This window comes from Haemorhous mexicanus, chromosome 3 (assembly GCF_027477595.1).
Source record: "Haemorhous mexicanus isolate bHaeMex1 chromosome 3, bHaeMex1.pri, whole genome shotgun sequence".
In the NCBI taxonomy this organism is placed as follows: domain Eukaryota; kingdom Metazoa; phylum Chordata; class Aves; order Passeriformes; family Fringillidae; genus Haemorhous; species Haemorhous mexicanus.
In genome coordinates, this window is record NC_082343.1 from 48216532 (window position 1) to 48231456 (window position 14925).

Sequence of the window (14925 nt, forward strand, 5' to 3'; positions counted from 1 at the left end):
GAGTTTTTCTGAATATAGTGTAAACAAGTCAGCAAAGGGAGAAAAGACAAAACCATGCCCCAATACCATTCATGTCTGCCACCCATCAAGAGGATTCTCATTATAGAACAGGTTCTCTGAGTTATTCTCTTGCTTACAACTGACCCATCTGTTCCTGTTTCTGATATTCTTCCAACCTACTTATAAGAATGTCTAGGGGTAAGTCCATTGCCTCAAAAAAATGCTGTATAAATGCTGTCTTTCTGAACATAAAGGGTCCCTATTGCGTCAGCACTGTTCTCTCATTTCTTGCCAGCTGCTGCTCAAATTTACTGTCTTAGAAATATCACTTGCCACCCACCCCAAATTGGGGCCCTGCCAACATGGCAGTCCCACTGTGGTTGAGCTTAACATGCACTGTCTTCCCGTTCCCTGTCCTGTAGCACCTGTCTACTTTAAGTAACTGCATCTGTCTGACCTACATCTTTTCCACCTGCTCGGAGAGATTTGCCTTGTTCTTGGGCTGCTTCCACAAGTTGGAGATTTTTGGATCACAGAGTATACCTCTGGTACAATGATGGTTCAACAGCTGGGCAGCAACAGACAGAGAACTGGAGCTGGAGTCTGGGCTGTGCCTCAAGCAGCAGAGGTTCAGGTGGGTGCTGGGCAATCCATGACGTGCAAAGCAGGAGACTGGATAAGAGATGGGTGGAATGAGGGGCATTCGAGGAGGTGACTGCTGAGCTCCCTTTGAGCCAAGTGACAGAGCTGCTTGGGAGGTCTGAGCAAGGAGCCTGCCCACAACTAGGAGGCTAAAGCAAAGCAAAACACTAATTCTCTAAAATAAAAGCTACTAAAAAAAAAAGTCTCCAAACACTGAACTGTGAGAAGATTTGGGCAAGAAACAGGGAAGGGAAGACAGCAAAGGGCTCCTACAAGCACAGTGCCATAAAGGACAGAGCCTTTCCTCATTACCTGTGGTCTAGGTTCTGCTTCTTTCAAGATCCATCACAGGCATCTCTTCTGGTCACATGGAGGCTCATCAATCAATCAATGTGACAGCTCCCTTTCCACACAGAAATTTTCCCTTAAGAAAATTATCTCTGGGTTGGTAAGGAAAAAAACCACCACAAACCCCAAAATACTACCCCATGTTTGGACTGCCATATGTTGATTGAACCTATTCAAGAGCTGACAGCAACAACCAAAACTCACCTATATCTTAGGATATAACTTTTTTTTTTCCTTATGAGTAGTTTGGTGCCTGTTATATAAGGATCTGTATATATTTTAAACAAAATTATTTAGGTCAGTTACTCCTCTTATGGCAAATGATGGCAGTGTTTCAGCCAGTGGTGGAGCTTTGTTCATCAGTTTACCAAAAAACCCAGAATAAGTGCATGCAAAATAAATTCCAGAATCTAAGAATAATGCATTTTATTCTTCCCTCTTGCCTTCCAGGTACTTCTGAGGGGAGGGGAAAACAAGGGGAGAAGTAGTTAGGTTTTCTCAACCTGTCAGGATGAGCCATCATTCACCTATATTTGGGAGGGTGAAAAGGAAGCTGGAGAATATACTGAGTAGAGAGCAGTTGGACACAAACTCTTGAAGCAAAACACCTGGATGCCATATAACCCTAGAGTAGCTTTATTATTTATTCTATAATTTAATAGTTGACCTATAAAATAATTACATTATACTTAAAGCATTTCTTCATTTTTTGTTTTCATTTATAAAACAAGAATTAAATACAGTTTTAACCATTACAAGCTCAACTCAGTTTTTTACATAAACACAGCTCCTAGAAGGAGCTTTAAGCTGCAGCATATTCATATTGCAAACTGGTGAAAAACCCAGGCAGGGCATAGCTTAAAGGTAAAGATTCTTGCACGTTTTTCTTAAGTGAATTTACTAGGGTGCTTTTCTCTCTCTGGTCCAAAGTGTCTGACTTTCAGTTGATTCCTTTCAAGTGAAGACTGAGATCCCCGGAGTCTTTGTAGACTATATTGCCACCTTCCCCATCTGCACCCCACCCACGCCCACACTCTCAAGACTAGTCTGAATGGTGCCCATCCTGGGGCTGGCACGATGCCACAAGGCAGCAGCAACAGCCCCTAAAGCATTCCCTGCGCCAGGAATCTCCCTGTGCACTTCTGACGCGTTGGAAGGTCAGAGCAGAAAAGCGACGTCTGCTCCTGTAACAGGGCTGCCAGACCCCACCAACCTCACCCTGCCCACGGCAGTCCCTGTAAACCGCTTGGAGCTCTTGTGGAGATCAGTCCTCAAAGCCTCTTAGGGAGGCCTGTGTCACATAATGGGGACCTGTGGCTCTGAAGCCCCGGCTGGCGACACTGCTGAACACGTTAACCCCTTGAAGTGGCTGCGTGCACAGAGGCTGGAGGGGAGGGGCTCTGGCAGCAGGCTGCAGATGCCGAGCTGTGCGACATGCACGGGGAGTCAGTGAGTCATTTTTAATTTGTAAGCTTCAGACAACTGCGTGCGCACCGGCTTTGCTTTGGGGGAAGGGGCTGATTTGAGACTGGATTTTAATGCAGCTGGGACTAATACAAATCAGAACTGTAACGAATGGGATATACAGAACGTGTTAAACTCCATCAACTGAATAACAACATATTTTAGATTTAAAATGAACTGCAAGTGTTCACCAACTTATTGTGCAGGTCTCAAAAACTGAGTGGACCACCAATAGTGTAGCAATTACAACTTACTCTCTCCCTGCTCCCACAGCTGTGACCCATTCCAGCAGCACTGATTGAGGCGATTGTCCTTTAACACTAACACATTAACATGGTTTCCAATCATGGGAGAGACACCACTCCCAAAACTTGATGACACTTATGTAGCTTTTGTATTCAGTCCAGCAATGACCAAACTTTGTCCTTTGTGTGACAGTGCTTTTAGACTTTTGGGGACACTTCATTCCCTTAAACGTTCTCTCCCACTACCCTTCTACCTCCCCTGGTTTGAGCAGGCATAAAAACATAAGGTCAGAAATGGATGTTGTCCTTTTTGGAGTAAGAAACACACACACATATCTAACAAACAAAAACCTACCAAAAGCATAGTAAAACCATGTCCATTTTAAGCCAGGCAGCCAACCTAGCAACCGAGTCTCTTAACATATTTTAATCGCTGGCATACTCTGCCACAAGAAAAATATACATGGCTAGGTCTGTAATACTTTAAACAGCTGTTTACTATAGCTAGGTTACAAAATAAACACTGCTGCAGAGGCCATGTGTTCAATATACTCTAACCACAACAGCATCAGAACCCACGCTCAGTCTGCTCTGTGGTCACCGTGGCTGACCCAGCGCCTCACCCTCTTCCCCTTGCTTCTGATCTGCCGCTCAGACAACAAGCCCAGAATCATTTGTCATTGCACAATTGAAGCCGTCTTAAGGAGAGGAGCCTCATCGGAAAGTCTCACTTTGCTTTTCACATATTGCTCCTCGTTACTCTCCCTCATCTGTGTCCCCCGGTCCTGGGCAGCACCCCAGCCCTTCCAAGTGAGAGAAGCAAGCTCCAGACCAAAGCACGGGGAAGGCGTTCTCAACTTGTGGAGGGAACTGGAGTGTAGGGCAGAGGGCTTTACTCCACACAGTGGAAACATTTAATGCTGGATTCAGCCAACTGGTCACTTAGATGATCAATCCCAACTTCTGTGAGCCTGCTCCACTCCAGAAGATCCAACTGCCAGATGAAGTTTAAAATACAATGAAATTTTATGGTGAAGTGCCTAACACAGCTGGTTATAAAGCGTTATTCCAGCAGGCAAGTGACAAGGAGCCTTTCCTTGCTGGAGAGATGCCTCCTGAAAGAAAACAAAACACCAAAAAAAAAAAAAAATAGGAAAAGAAGAAACAAACCAACAAAATGGATGGTCTGCTCAGTGGAAGAGGAGAGGCAGCAGTAAAGCTGATGGAGACAACACCAAGCAGCAGCTACGTGCCTGTTCTCACAGTTTGCCTGAGCTGTTCAGATTCACAGACATGCACCGGCACTGCTTGACCTTCTGAATTTTCTTGAGTCGGAACGGTGGGTCCAGCTCGGGGCACTCCAGCTGCACGGTGGAAGAGGTGACCTTGTGCGGCTTGCAGAAGGCACAGGACTGGAAGGACTCCTCCTCCTTCTTCACGTGCCGCGGGATGTAGAAGGAGTTGCACTGCCCGTAGCAGAAGCGGTTGATGATGGTGCGGCTGATGCAGCCCTCCTCGCTGACAGTCTGCCGCAGCGGCTGCGTCTTGCACCAGTCGCTCTTGAGGTACTTCCTCTCGGTGACCACCAGGGCCTCCTGGCTGGAGGCCAGCACCTCCTTGTTCAGCTGCTGCCTCCGCTCCGAGTGGTTGCTGCTGCTGCCTTTGTAGGGGGAGGGAATGGCACCTGCGGGGCGGTTTTTCCTGGTGTCCGATACCCGAACCAGCGCCGCCATCAGAAGAACGGACAGGGCAAATTTCCAAACCATCCTGCAAAGGCAACACAAGGCACTGTTAGGAGAAAAATATTTTCAAACCACAGGACTGGAATGGAGTTGGTACTTCAGGCATGCTTTCAGAAGAAGTGGAGATCTTGTCATCTTTGTAATCCCATCACTTTTCTTAGATTAGCTCTATTCTAGGGTGATTACTTATCAGCAAGAGGCTGGGTCCTTTGGAAAGTCGCATTTCTCCCCCTCACCCTTCCCCAAACTTTCCAACTACTTGTTTTCTCCCCACAGGGACTTTGGTGCTTTGGTGGCTAAAGTGGTGGTTTTACAAAAGCTTCAGCCAGAAATGTTTCCTCCTTCTCTGTGAAATCCTGGGCCAAACAGCTGGGCAAACTCTTGGCTAGCAAAGGCTCAAGAAACTCTTGCCAAGACGGTGAGAGCTGATTTGGGGATGGCAGGGAAGAGGGGAAGGGAATACCAGGTTACACAAAGTGCAGGCCCATGTCTCTTCAGCCCCCGAGTTCCAGCCCAGCCTCATTCCCTGCAGAAGTAGCAGGGGGTGTCCAAAAAACTATTTTTATTATTTTAAATTGCTTCTGAAGTTTCTTAGTGCTCTTATGGCACTTACAGGCTTGTATTTATTGTCTTTGCATGAGGCCAAAACCTTGATGGATTTATTTTTGCAGTAAGAGGAAATGCTTAACACAACTTAGAGAACTTCACAACTGCAAGGCCTCTTGGGCAAATGGTTTAACAAGGTTTGTAAACATGAGAGGATTCAATATTTATTTTAGATTTTAAGGAATAGGTTAGAGCATAAGCTTGCTGGTAAGTTAAAATAGTCAGCCAGATGGCAAAAATATTTATTCTATGGTTGTCTACCACATATTCTTGTTCTGTGGAGCATCTCTTACCAGCTCTTGTCCAATTCATTTTAGTAAGGGGTCTCAATGTGCCTCCAGAACATCAGACTAGGTGTACTAAATTTCCTTATAAAGTCACTAGTGAACTGCTCATTTGGCAGTTCAATTCATATCACTCACCCTGGGAAAAGAGAACAGAGGGTCTCTTCAGTGCCAGAAGTGGGTGCACAGAAGCTTCCCATTTGGAGACTAGAACACTTCCAAGTCTTTCTTTATTCTTACTGAATATTTTTATAGTGTACAGAAGAAAGACTTGTCCCTCACCTCACAGTAAAGCTTCAAACCCTTCCAATGGTTTTAATCATAGGAATGATTTTAATTTTTTTTTCCCTTTAGAGAGATACCTAGACAAAAAAACTACCATCACACTGGTAATTATGCCTAACACTATAGACACTTCAGATGTTGTACAGGTACTGTCATCTGGAAAACATGTCACTTTCCAAACAATGACACCAATAGATTAAAAAAGTGTTTGCAGTAAAGGTGCAAAAGAAGACAAGAATAGCAGTAACAAATGCTTCTCACCTAATAAAGCAGACCTAACGTGTTTAACTCCTGTGGAGAAAAAGACAAGGAACTACTCTAGCAGACAAGATGACATTGCTTAAGGTTATTTTCTAAGTCTACAAGACCTCAATGTCAGACTTGGACATTGAGGGAGGAGAAGCCTGAAGTGCTGAAGGAAACAAAAGTGCCAATCCTATAGTTGTAAATAGAGGATGTTCTGATGCAGTTAAATTTCATCCAAGTGTATGCTTGAAAGAGAACCACCTTTAAATGGATATCAGTGTTTCTAAACCTCAAAACAGTTCATTTATCTGCAACCACACCATCTCCCCACTGAACACCCACTGTAGCCATGGGTACTTTAAATCAGTGGCCTATTTTCACACTGCTTAGCATTCAGCATGCAAGTCCAGAAGTTTTGTCCAAGGTCTTTAAACGAAGCAAGACTAGACTTGGCTTTACAGGCAGGTATTGTCGCCAAGTCCACTGGATGTCAACCCACACAGCCAGGCCAAAACCTAATCAGGTAATTAGTTTCAGTTGAATATAGTGTTCCACGCTTCCTTTCAAATTGTTCTCATGTTATTCTGCACTGATGGCTGCATTTCAGTAGTAGATAAAACAACTGATTCACAGTGTTTTGTGTTTTATATAGAAAGGGGAGGAAAAGAAACCAGATTTACAAACCTTTGTCTTCTAGAAAAAGACAGAGGTGAGCTCTCCACAAGATGCCTTATGCCACATTTCTCAGGCATACTCTTCTACTCTTTTGAAACACAAGGGATACTGCCTCTCCAGTCTCATTTTTCTGATCCTGGCATAGAAGAGGACAGCAAATGTCAGAAGGAGAGACACACCCTTTCCCCCACCCCCTCTTTTTTTGAGATTATCTTTTAGGTTTTTTCCAACTTTCATGACTCTACAATTTTATGAAACCCCATGTTACCATGCCTGCCCTTTCTCTGCATAAAATGAAACTTGAAAGGACGTGTTTCCTTTTTGTGCCAAGAGTGGTGGTCAAGCAGAAATCCTGTGTAGGAATTCAGGAAAGCTGACAGAGAACAACAAAGTCTACAATATAGAGAAATACTATAGCAGTATTCTAATTGCTTAAATGGTTTTATGTAGGCATGGAGAGCCATTCAATAGAGTAAGTAGGATTTATTCACTAAGTCTGTGTTTATAACTAATAAAGTATTATTAATCAAAGCCACTATTGTACAGTTACAAACCAAGCACTGCAATTCATGCAGGTACTTCTACAGACAGGTAGGAACACACCACCTATTTCTGTCATTGATCCTTATCAAACTTGAACCTTAGAATATTTACATAACGGAGTAATAATCTATTCTACACTAGCAGGTCAAATGTGCATTCTGTCAGATGGTGGAATTTCTAATCACAGCGTTACCCCTTACTAGCCTGCAAATCACCCCTTCCTAAGCCCTGGCATACAAATCCCCTATTCAAGCAAGTAAGGGTGCAAACAAGGTCACACGGTGCCAGCAACTTGCCAAGGTCTACACATATATTTTCATCACTCACATGCAAAGAGAAAGAGAAACTTCAGGACTCCCAGAGAAAGAGATTTTGGCAAACTGAATTTGAACCCAAAGCAGGACGGTGAATGCTGTCTGTCTGCAGACAGAGCGGGATGAGAAGAAACACAAAACGTATTGGAGAAGAATCTGGCTTTTGGCAAGGACAGGGCTGTTCTGCCCTACTTAGATGGAACAGAATGAAACAGCATGTGGCTGAGACCATAAAAGTGAGAACTGCCTCAAGAGACCAACGCCCCTACAACGTGCACCGGTGCCAGCCTGGGTCCCCCATTCCTGCTGCACTGGGGGTCCCCATAGCAGACCTAGTGGCAGATCCCTTGTGACAGTTTTCAACTTCTTCAAGCATTGTTGCCAGCTGCTGCCAGCTCCCCACACACCTTTTTTCCAGTGCATGAGGTGAGAATAACTTAACCTTAGACATGACACCTAACAAGGCCTGGCTGCATTTACATATCACATGGCAAGAATTTTCTCCCTGAGATAAGGAAATTAGCATCAAGTATGAGTTCATAAACTCATCAAACCCAACATGCTGGAGCTGGGCTGTCAGGCTCAGGAGTGTAAAAAATCCTTGGCCATGGAAGCAAGAATGTCAAAACCCAGCTCTGTCATTCAGAGGTCAGGTCACTGCAAGGAGGGGAAGACCCAGGATCACTGTCTGCCCCTAGCTTTATTTCTTCTTTGTATCCAATTACTGTGTCAGAAAGTACCTACCAACACAGGCTCCCTTTTCCATACTGACCTCCTGGCCCTATAACTCACGTATTCTTGAAAGTAATCCAGCTCCAGAGCAGGACAGGCAGTAATGTAACCCCCAAAATAGCTTACAGTTTTGTGCTTAAAAAGTTCTCTCTGCATTGGATTTGCTTTCAGAATTCAAGGTCATTGTTTTCAGAGAAGTCTCCCTGAAAAGAAGTGGGTGATACGGTTTGAAAGGCAGGGCAAGAGGTAACACCACAGCCCATCTGTGCTGAGTGGCCGCTCTGATGTTTCCTCTAGTTTTCAAAGATTCTGACTGGGAAGTATCTTTTGAAGATCAGCCTACTTCAAGGTTGCAAGTGGACTGAAAGAAAGAGGGATGTAACTGAAAGATCACTGTGATATTTTATGTTAGCTGCTCAGGAAATCAGGAGATGTGACACCCATTTGTTTGCTTTAGCACCTACTTTGTAGCACATACAAAGCACTCAGCATTATCAGCATTCCTGGAAGCATCCAACTCTCTGATATAGGTATGACACAATCAACACTTCACCAGACCTTTCTGGAGGGAATTCAGAAGTAAAAGTCACAGGCAATTTAAAACAAAACAAAACACAACAACAACCAAAAATCCCCACCAACCAAAAAAAATCAACCCACAACCAAAAAATCCAACCTGCAAAAACCTGTCTTACCATGGAATTTGAGACTCTACCTATTCAGTTTAATCACAGTTTGGATTCACGAAGAAGATTTAGTACTATAAACCTACCATACACCTATCACAAGTACAGTCTCAAGTACTGTAAGAGCCAGTAGCTAGGAAGATGACAAAAAATTCAGAGATTTTTTTTTGCTTTTTGAAACATTTCAATTTAATTAACAGCTGAAGAGCTTCCCTTGGACAAATATTTCTCTGACTACCAGCAAAAGGCAGGCATTACAGACCAAATTAAATCAGGTCCCATTACATAGTACAGTACATAGATGGCCACATTTGACCACCTGTATCACTTGCTTCCAGTTTCCACCCTGCAAACTTCAGAGACATGAGAAGGTCTTTAGAGGTCACTTGAGCATGGCTAAATGCAGGAAGGCCTGTTACCAAATTTTTTTTTCTAGGCCCCCCCTTACTTTCATATTAGACCTAGTCTGAAAAAGAATCTGTATAAACCAGTCATATGTATAATAATTGAAGAACACGATGTACATGGTTAGTTCTCACATTTAAGATGGGACACAAGAAGTGTTCCTTGAAGACAAGCCAGGCAATAGCTTTTCAAAGAACTAAAACTTGGCTTTAGCAACAGATGTGGATAGCCAGGAAATATCAAATTCTCTACCAGGAAGCCAAAAATGCTATTTATTTAATTTATTAATAGTTAGGCATGATTCTAATGGTACAATGTTCTCATAAAGACTTAAATAAAGACTCATCAGGCATCTTTGTACAAAGGAGGTATTTGGTGCTAACTTTTCTCTTTTAACTATCCTTTGGAAACTATTTCTCCCATGTCACAACAGCATTAGCAATAACTGAATACTGTACTGTATCTCCTGTTGCAGAGACATGGGCGTCTTATTAAGTAATTCCATCACTAATAGATTCCCATTACTAAATTGCCAAGAGTGAGGCCAGCTACAACAACAAAACATGCAGGAGGCTGGGCAGACCAAACTTTTAAAAGTGTAAAAACCACAATCCTGCTGTTAGCGTTCAGGAACACATAATCACGAGAAATGATTATATGCAGGTGCTTTTATTGAAGAGCTCTGGGTGTCAGGGGTACAAACCCAAATTCTGAGTCCGACATGGATTCGGGATGAACATGCCTTTATATTCTATCGTTATATAATTTTCATGTTAATTATTAAACTTACATTGTTCAATTGTATACATAGATTTCAGCCAAGCATAGCCTCTTTAGATTAGGAACATACAGTTTCTCATGGTTCTTCTTATGATTATACAATAATTATTTTTAATTACTAAACAATCATCACATCTACCAATTATATCATTTATCATGCTACTTACGCAGGTGAAACGCAAAGCTTAACATTTCAGAGTTTTATCTTAGCATTTTCCAGGGCCCCACTATCACTGCAGCTAGGATTCAGTTATTCAGATCTGCATTGTAGCAGTAGCTACCATGTCCTGGGAGTACAACACATCACTTTTCAAAACCACCACACAAAACACAAAAGGCAGCAATTATTTAAACTCAAAGATCTAATGCCATTTAATGTAATTTACAGGCAGAAATGTTTCCATTCTCGTCCTCTAAGAACCTTCTACAGTGATCTGAAAGAAAGCTATTTTGTTGCATCACAGCCCTAACAGAGGATGGCTGGGGGGAAAACTTTCTTTCAGACTTAATAAATTCCTAGGACCCTCAATGGCTGGCTTGAATGGAGATCCTTCCCCTTCTCCATCCTCCTCTCTCCCTTCCACAAAGGAGATCCATCTTCTTCTGTCCCCCAGAAAATCAAGACTGCCTACACGGCACACTGCCTACAAAGCTTTGAAGGAATGAGGCAAGGCCCTGCTGCAGGCTGGACATCTCAGGAGTCACACTCTACTGTGCAAGCTCTTGCTTTGTTTTTGAAAGGGGGAGATGAAGTTAGCTTTCAACAATGCCAGGCTGCATTCCTCAGAATAGGACAGCATTTCCCCAAAAATGCCAGAGCTTACAAGTTCTCCTTATCAAGACACTTCCTGCAAACAATCAACTTAAAGTATTGAAAACTGAAGTAAATCATCAACAAAATGGAAGTGTGTAGAAGACACTGGTGGAGACAGTCTACACTAGTTGAAAGGATGTTCCATTGTACTAATTCAGCTGTCGCTGAATAGATTTTCTACTACTGAGAGCTTTATCTTGGATTTTCCCTGAAAAGACTGGGAGTTTAAAAGAATTTTTGATTCATACACAAAAATATAAGAGGAACCAACAATTCAGCCAATTATTCCTGTCTTTCAGGAATGTATTATGTGTTATTTTCAGGACAGAAGGAATAATGAAGAAAACTGGACAGTAAACTAACCCTTGAAACTAAAACTAACCAGCTTGAATGCTGGGTTTTTCCTTCTCATCTTGTCCTCTCTCTTTCTTATCTGCCTTTACTGCCAGCAGAAATTAATGTTTAAAACCACTGAACTATTATTTCCTTCAGAAACTTAAGACAAGCTCATTCAAACCTTGGTGAAATGTACCTGGTCACTTCAATAGTGTTACAGGATCACACTACTCCAGCAGTTCTTCTTTGCACTCTCATCCTGCCACAAAGTATATTGACCTAAATATTGTATCACTGATTTATAGTATGCGGCTCTTCATAGGCTGAATCCTTCTTTGCTTGCATAGAATTTAAACATGTGGCTTTTTGGTTTTGTTTTTGTTTTAAGTAGTACTAGTGCTGGAGGAATTGAGAGAAGTTTCACATTTTTTAAAGCCAGGACCAGGAGTTTGTGAGGAGAGTCACTGAAGAACCCAGTTGTAAACTATAGCTCAAGAAGACCAGAGAGAGGGGAAGGAAAGAATTGATGAAGTCAGCCCTGGTATTTTGACATACTTTTATGATTAAAGAGATGGAAATAAGGTTAGGCCACTTGGAATGAATATAGAGAGGTTGTCAGAGAAGTGGAAATGAGACAAGGATGGGTGAGGCCATCTGGAATTAAATCTGGCCAAGTTTGTCAATGAGAACAAGAAGGACTTCTTCAAATGTAACTATAGCCAAAGGAAAACCAAGGATGATGTGGATGCATTACAAAATGGAGTGGGGATGCTGGTAACAGAGGATGCAGAGTGACTGAACATCTTTGAATTGGTCTGATAAGACATCTCTTAGGCATCTCTGACCCAGGAGACAAGCATAAAGGACTGCTGGAAGGAAAGAAGACTGGGTTAGAGAACACCTAAGCAAATTTGACATCCACAAGTCCATGGGCCCTGACAGGCTGTGTCCATGAGTGCTGAAAGAAGTGATGAACACCATAGCCCACAATCATCTTTGAAAGGCCATGGCAGCCAGGAAAGGTGCCTGAGGACTGGAAGAAAGCAAATGTCACACCAGTCTTCAAACACTGCAAGGAGAACCCAAGGAACTACTGGCCAGTCAGCCTCACCTCAACCCTGAGAAAAGTGATGGAGCACCTCATTCTGGAGTCTGTCTCTAGCCACATGAATGACAAAAAGGTGACCAGGAGAAGTCAACATGGATTCTCAAATAAAAAAATCATGCTTGACCTACCTGATTGCCTTCTGCCATGAAATGGCAACCTGTACAGATGAGGGGAGAGCACTGGATATTGTCTACCACAACTTTAGTGAGGCTTTCAACACCATCTCTCACAACATCCTCATGGACACAGCCAGGAAGCGCAGGCTGGATGAGTAGACAGTGAGGAGGATTCAGAGCTGTCTGAATGGCAGATCCCAGAGGGTTGTACCCAGTGGCACATGGTTGAGTTGGAGGCCTGTCACTTGTGGTGTCCCCCAGGTCCAGCCCTGGGCCCAGTGTTGTTCACCTTGTTCATCCATGACTCAGGGGAAGGGGCAGATGCCTCCTCAGCAGGTTCACTGACAACACAAAGCTGGGAGCAGGGGCCAGTACCCCCGAGGGCTGTGCAGCCCTTCAGAAGGACCTCAGCAGGGTGGGGAGATGGGCAGAGAAGAACTGACTGAAATTTATCAAAGGCACGAGCAGGGTCCTGCACCTGGGGAGGAAAAGCCCCTGCACGAGCACAGGGTGGGGGCTGAGCTGCTGGAAAGCAGCTCTGTGGAGAAGGACCTGGGGGTCCTGGTGGACCACAAGCTGTCCAAGAGCTGTCCAGGACCTGTGGCCAAGAAGGCCAATGGTGTCCTGGGATGGATTAGGAAGAGCATTGCCAGCAGGTCAAGGGAGTTGATCCTGCCACTCTACTCAACCCTGGTGAGGCACATCTGGAATGCTGGGTCCAGTTCTGGGATTCTCAGTACAACAAAGATGATTAAGGGACTGGAACCTCTCCCTTATGAGGAAAGGCTGAGGGAGCTGGGCCTGTTCAGCCTCAAGTGATGACTGAGAAGGGACCTCATCAATGCCTGAAAGATTCTGAAGGGAGGGTGCCAAGAGGATGGAGCCAGGCTCTTCTCAGTGGTGCCAAGCAATAAGACAAGAGGCAACAGGCAGAAACTGATGCATGGGAAGTCTCATCTGAATATGAGGAAGAACTTCTTCAATGTGCGGACAAGGGTGCAGTGGAACAGACTGCCCAGAGAGGTGCTGGAGTATCCCTGACTAGAGACATTCAAGAATTGTCTGGATGCAATTCTGTGCAATGTGCTCTAGGATGACCGGGCCTGAGCAGGAAGGTTGGACCAGATGCCCCACTGTGGTTCCTTCTAACCTTACTTGTCCTCTGTGATTATGTCCATGATAAATACCAGTGCTTCCCAAAAAACACATACACATATAATAGATGCAATTACTAAGGCCCCAACTAGAAGAAAATAGTGCAGGAAACAATGTTGCAAGTTTTGTTGTTTTGGGTTCTTTTTAAGGCTAAATGTTAGCCAGGTAATACCGTGAATAAAGACACTATCAGCTTCATATGGCCCTGTATTTATCAGTAGCAAAGATTTTGATTCAACAATTGTGTCAGCATTTATCATTTTAAAACAGGAAAAGTGAAATAAAGAGAAGGAACGAAAGCTGCAAGAAATGTAAAAGCAAAGTCATCCTATAGTACCTGTAGTAATGCAGAAATGCCTTTTTAAGGGGATTAGGAACACACATAACTCTGATTGAATACTAGCAGGTAACTGGAAAAAGGGTGGGGGGGGGTTGTATCATTGTGATTAAAAGCCCTAAATTTTGTTGCTATTTCAGCTTCAGGAACTTGTGGTTTTAGAACCAACCACAGACAAATGTCTGCCTGGTGAGCACATGTGAATTGTCCCAAGCAGAGTGAGATGTCCTACTCAGAAGTGTCTGGGTAGTCATCGGTACTGGCAGCATATGCAACACTGGGGAAAAAAAGGGGGAGTGGGAGGAGGGAAAAACCCACAAAATAAAACCAGATTTCTGCTAGCTGTCCATGAGGCTGATTCCCTTCCTCGCAACCTGGTTTTGAAGAATGCTACAGTCAGGGGGTGGAAGGAATGGATACAAGAAGAGCTTTTTTGAAAAGGAGTGATATTTCTCCTATGAATCTAAATAATGTCTCCCTGCAAGAGTGAATTAAGTTGAAAAGATACTTGCTCTCCTTCTCAGTGTTTCTCAGCTTTTCAGCACAAGATAAAGAGCCCCAAAGAGGCAAGTCAGTTCTGTAAAACTGCAAAACAGCAAGCAAAAACAGCCTACATTTAACTTTATTCTTCTGTGTTGAAGGCAGCTGTTACACTCCCATTTGGCAGCATTTCATTCAGGAGAAAACAGCAGACTTCTGCCCTTGGGAAACTAAAAACTAAATATGAAGGGAAGCGGTGACTTGAGCAAATGTCTTCATTTGTGACCATCCCTCAGCCTGTTGGAAAGGAGGACAGTCAACACAAGAATGGGGAAAGTTCAGCATTTAAATACAATGGCTCATTTCGTTGCTTCCTCACTGGAGAATCAATGCTACAAAAGACTATTTTGCAATGAACAGTCTCCATTATATTTTTGTTGTTTGCATTACAACAGAACATAGAAATCTCTTCCAAGACCAATGCCTGACTAAACAACACAACTTCAAATGTTTGTAGACTGACTTGGTGACCAACATATGGCAGGACCAGAACTGAGCTCAGAGGGGAAGTGAGTTATTGGA

General features: G+C 43.4%; 1 protein-coding gene across 2 annotated transcripts in view; it reads right to left on the reverse strand.

Moving 5' to 3' along the window:
* Positions 1-1403: 1403 nt before the first annotated feature.
* GREM2 (gremlin 2, DAN family BMP antagonist) overlaps positions 1404-14925 on the reverse strand; it is a 41954-nt gene continuing 28432 nt past the window's right edge. The window contains exons 2-3 of one of the 2 annotated variants that reach the window (XM_059841680.1): positions 6547-6673; positions 1404-4466 (exon numbers count right to left, since the gene is read on the reverse strand). In XM_059841680.1, the coding sequence (XP_059697663.1) occupies positions 3959-4466; positions 6547-6614 (576 nt within the window). In that variant the 5' untranslated portion in view covers positions 6615-6673 and the 3' untranslated portion in view covers positions 1404-3958. The remainder of the gene's footprint in view (positions 4467-6546; positions 6674-14925) is intronic. The other variant, XM_059841681.1, reaches the window with a different exon arrangement.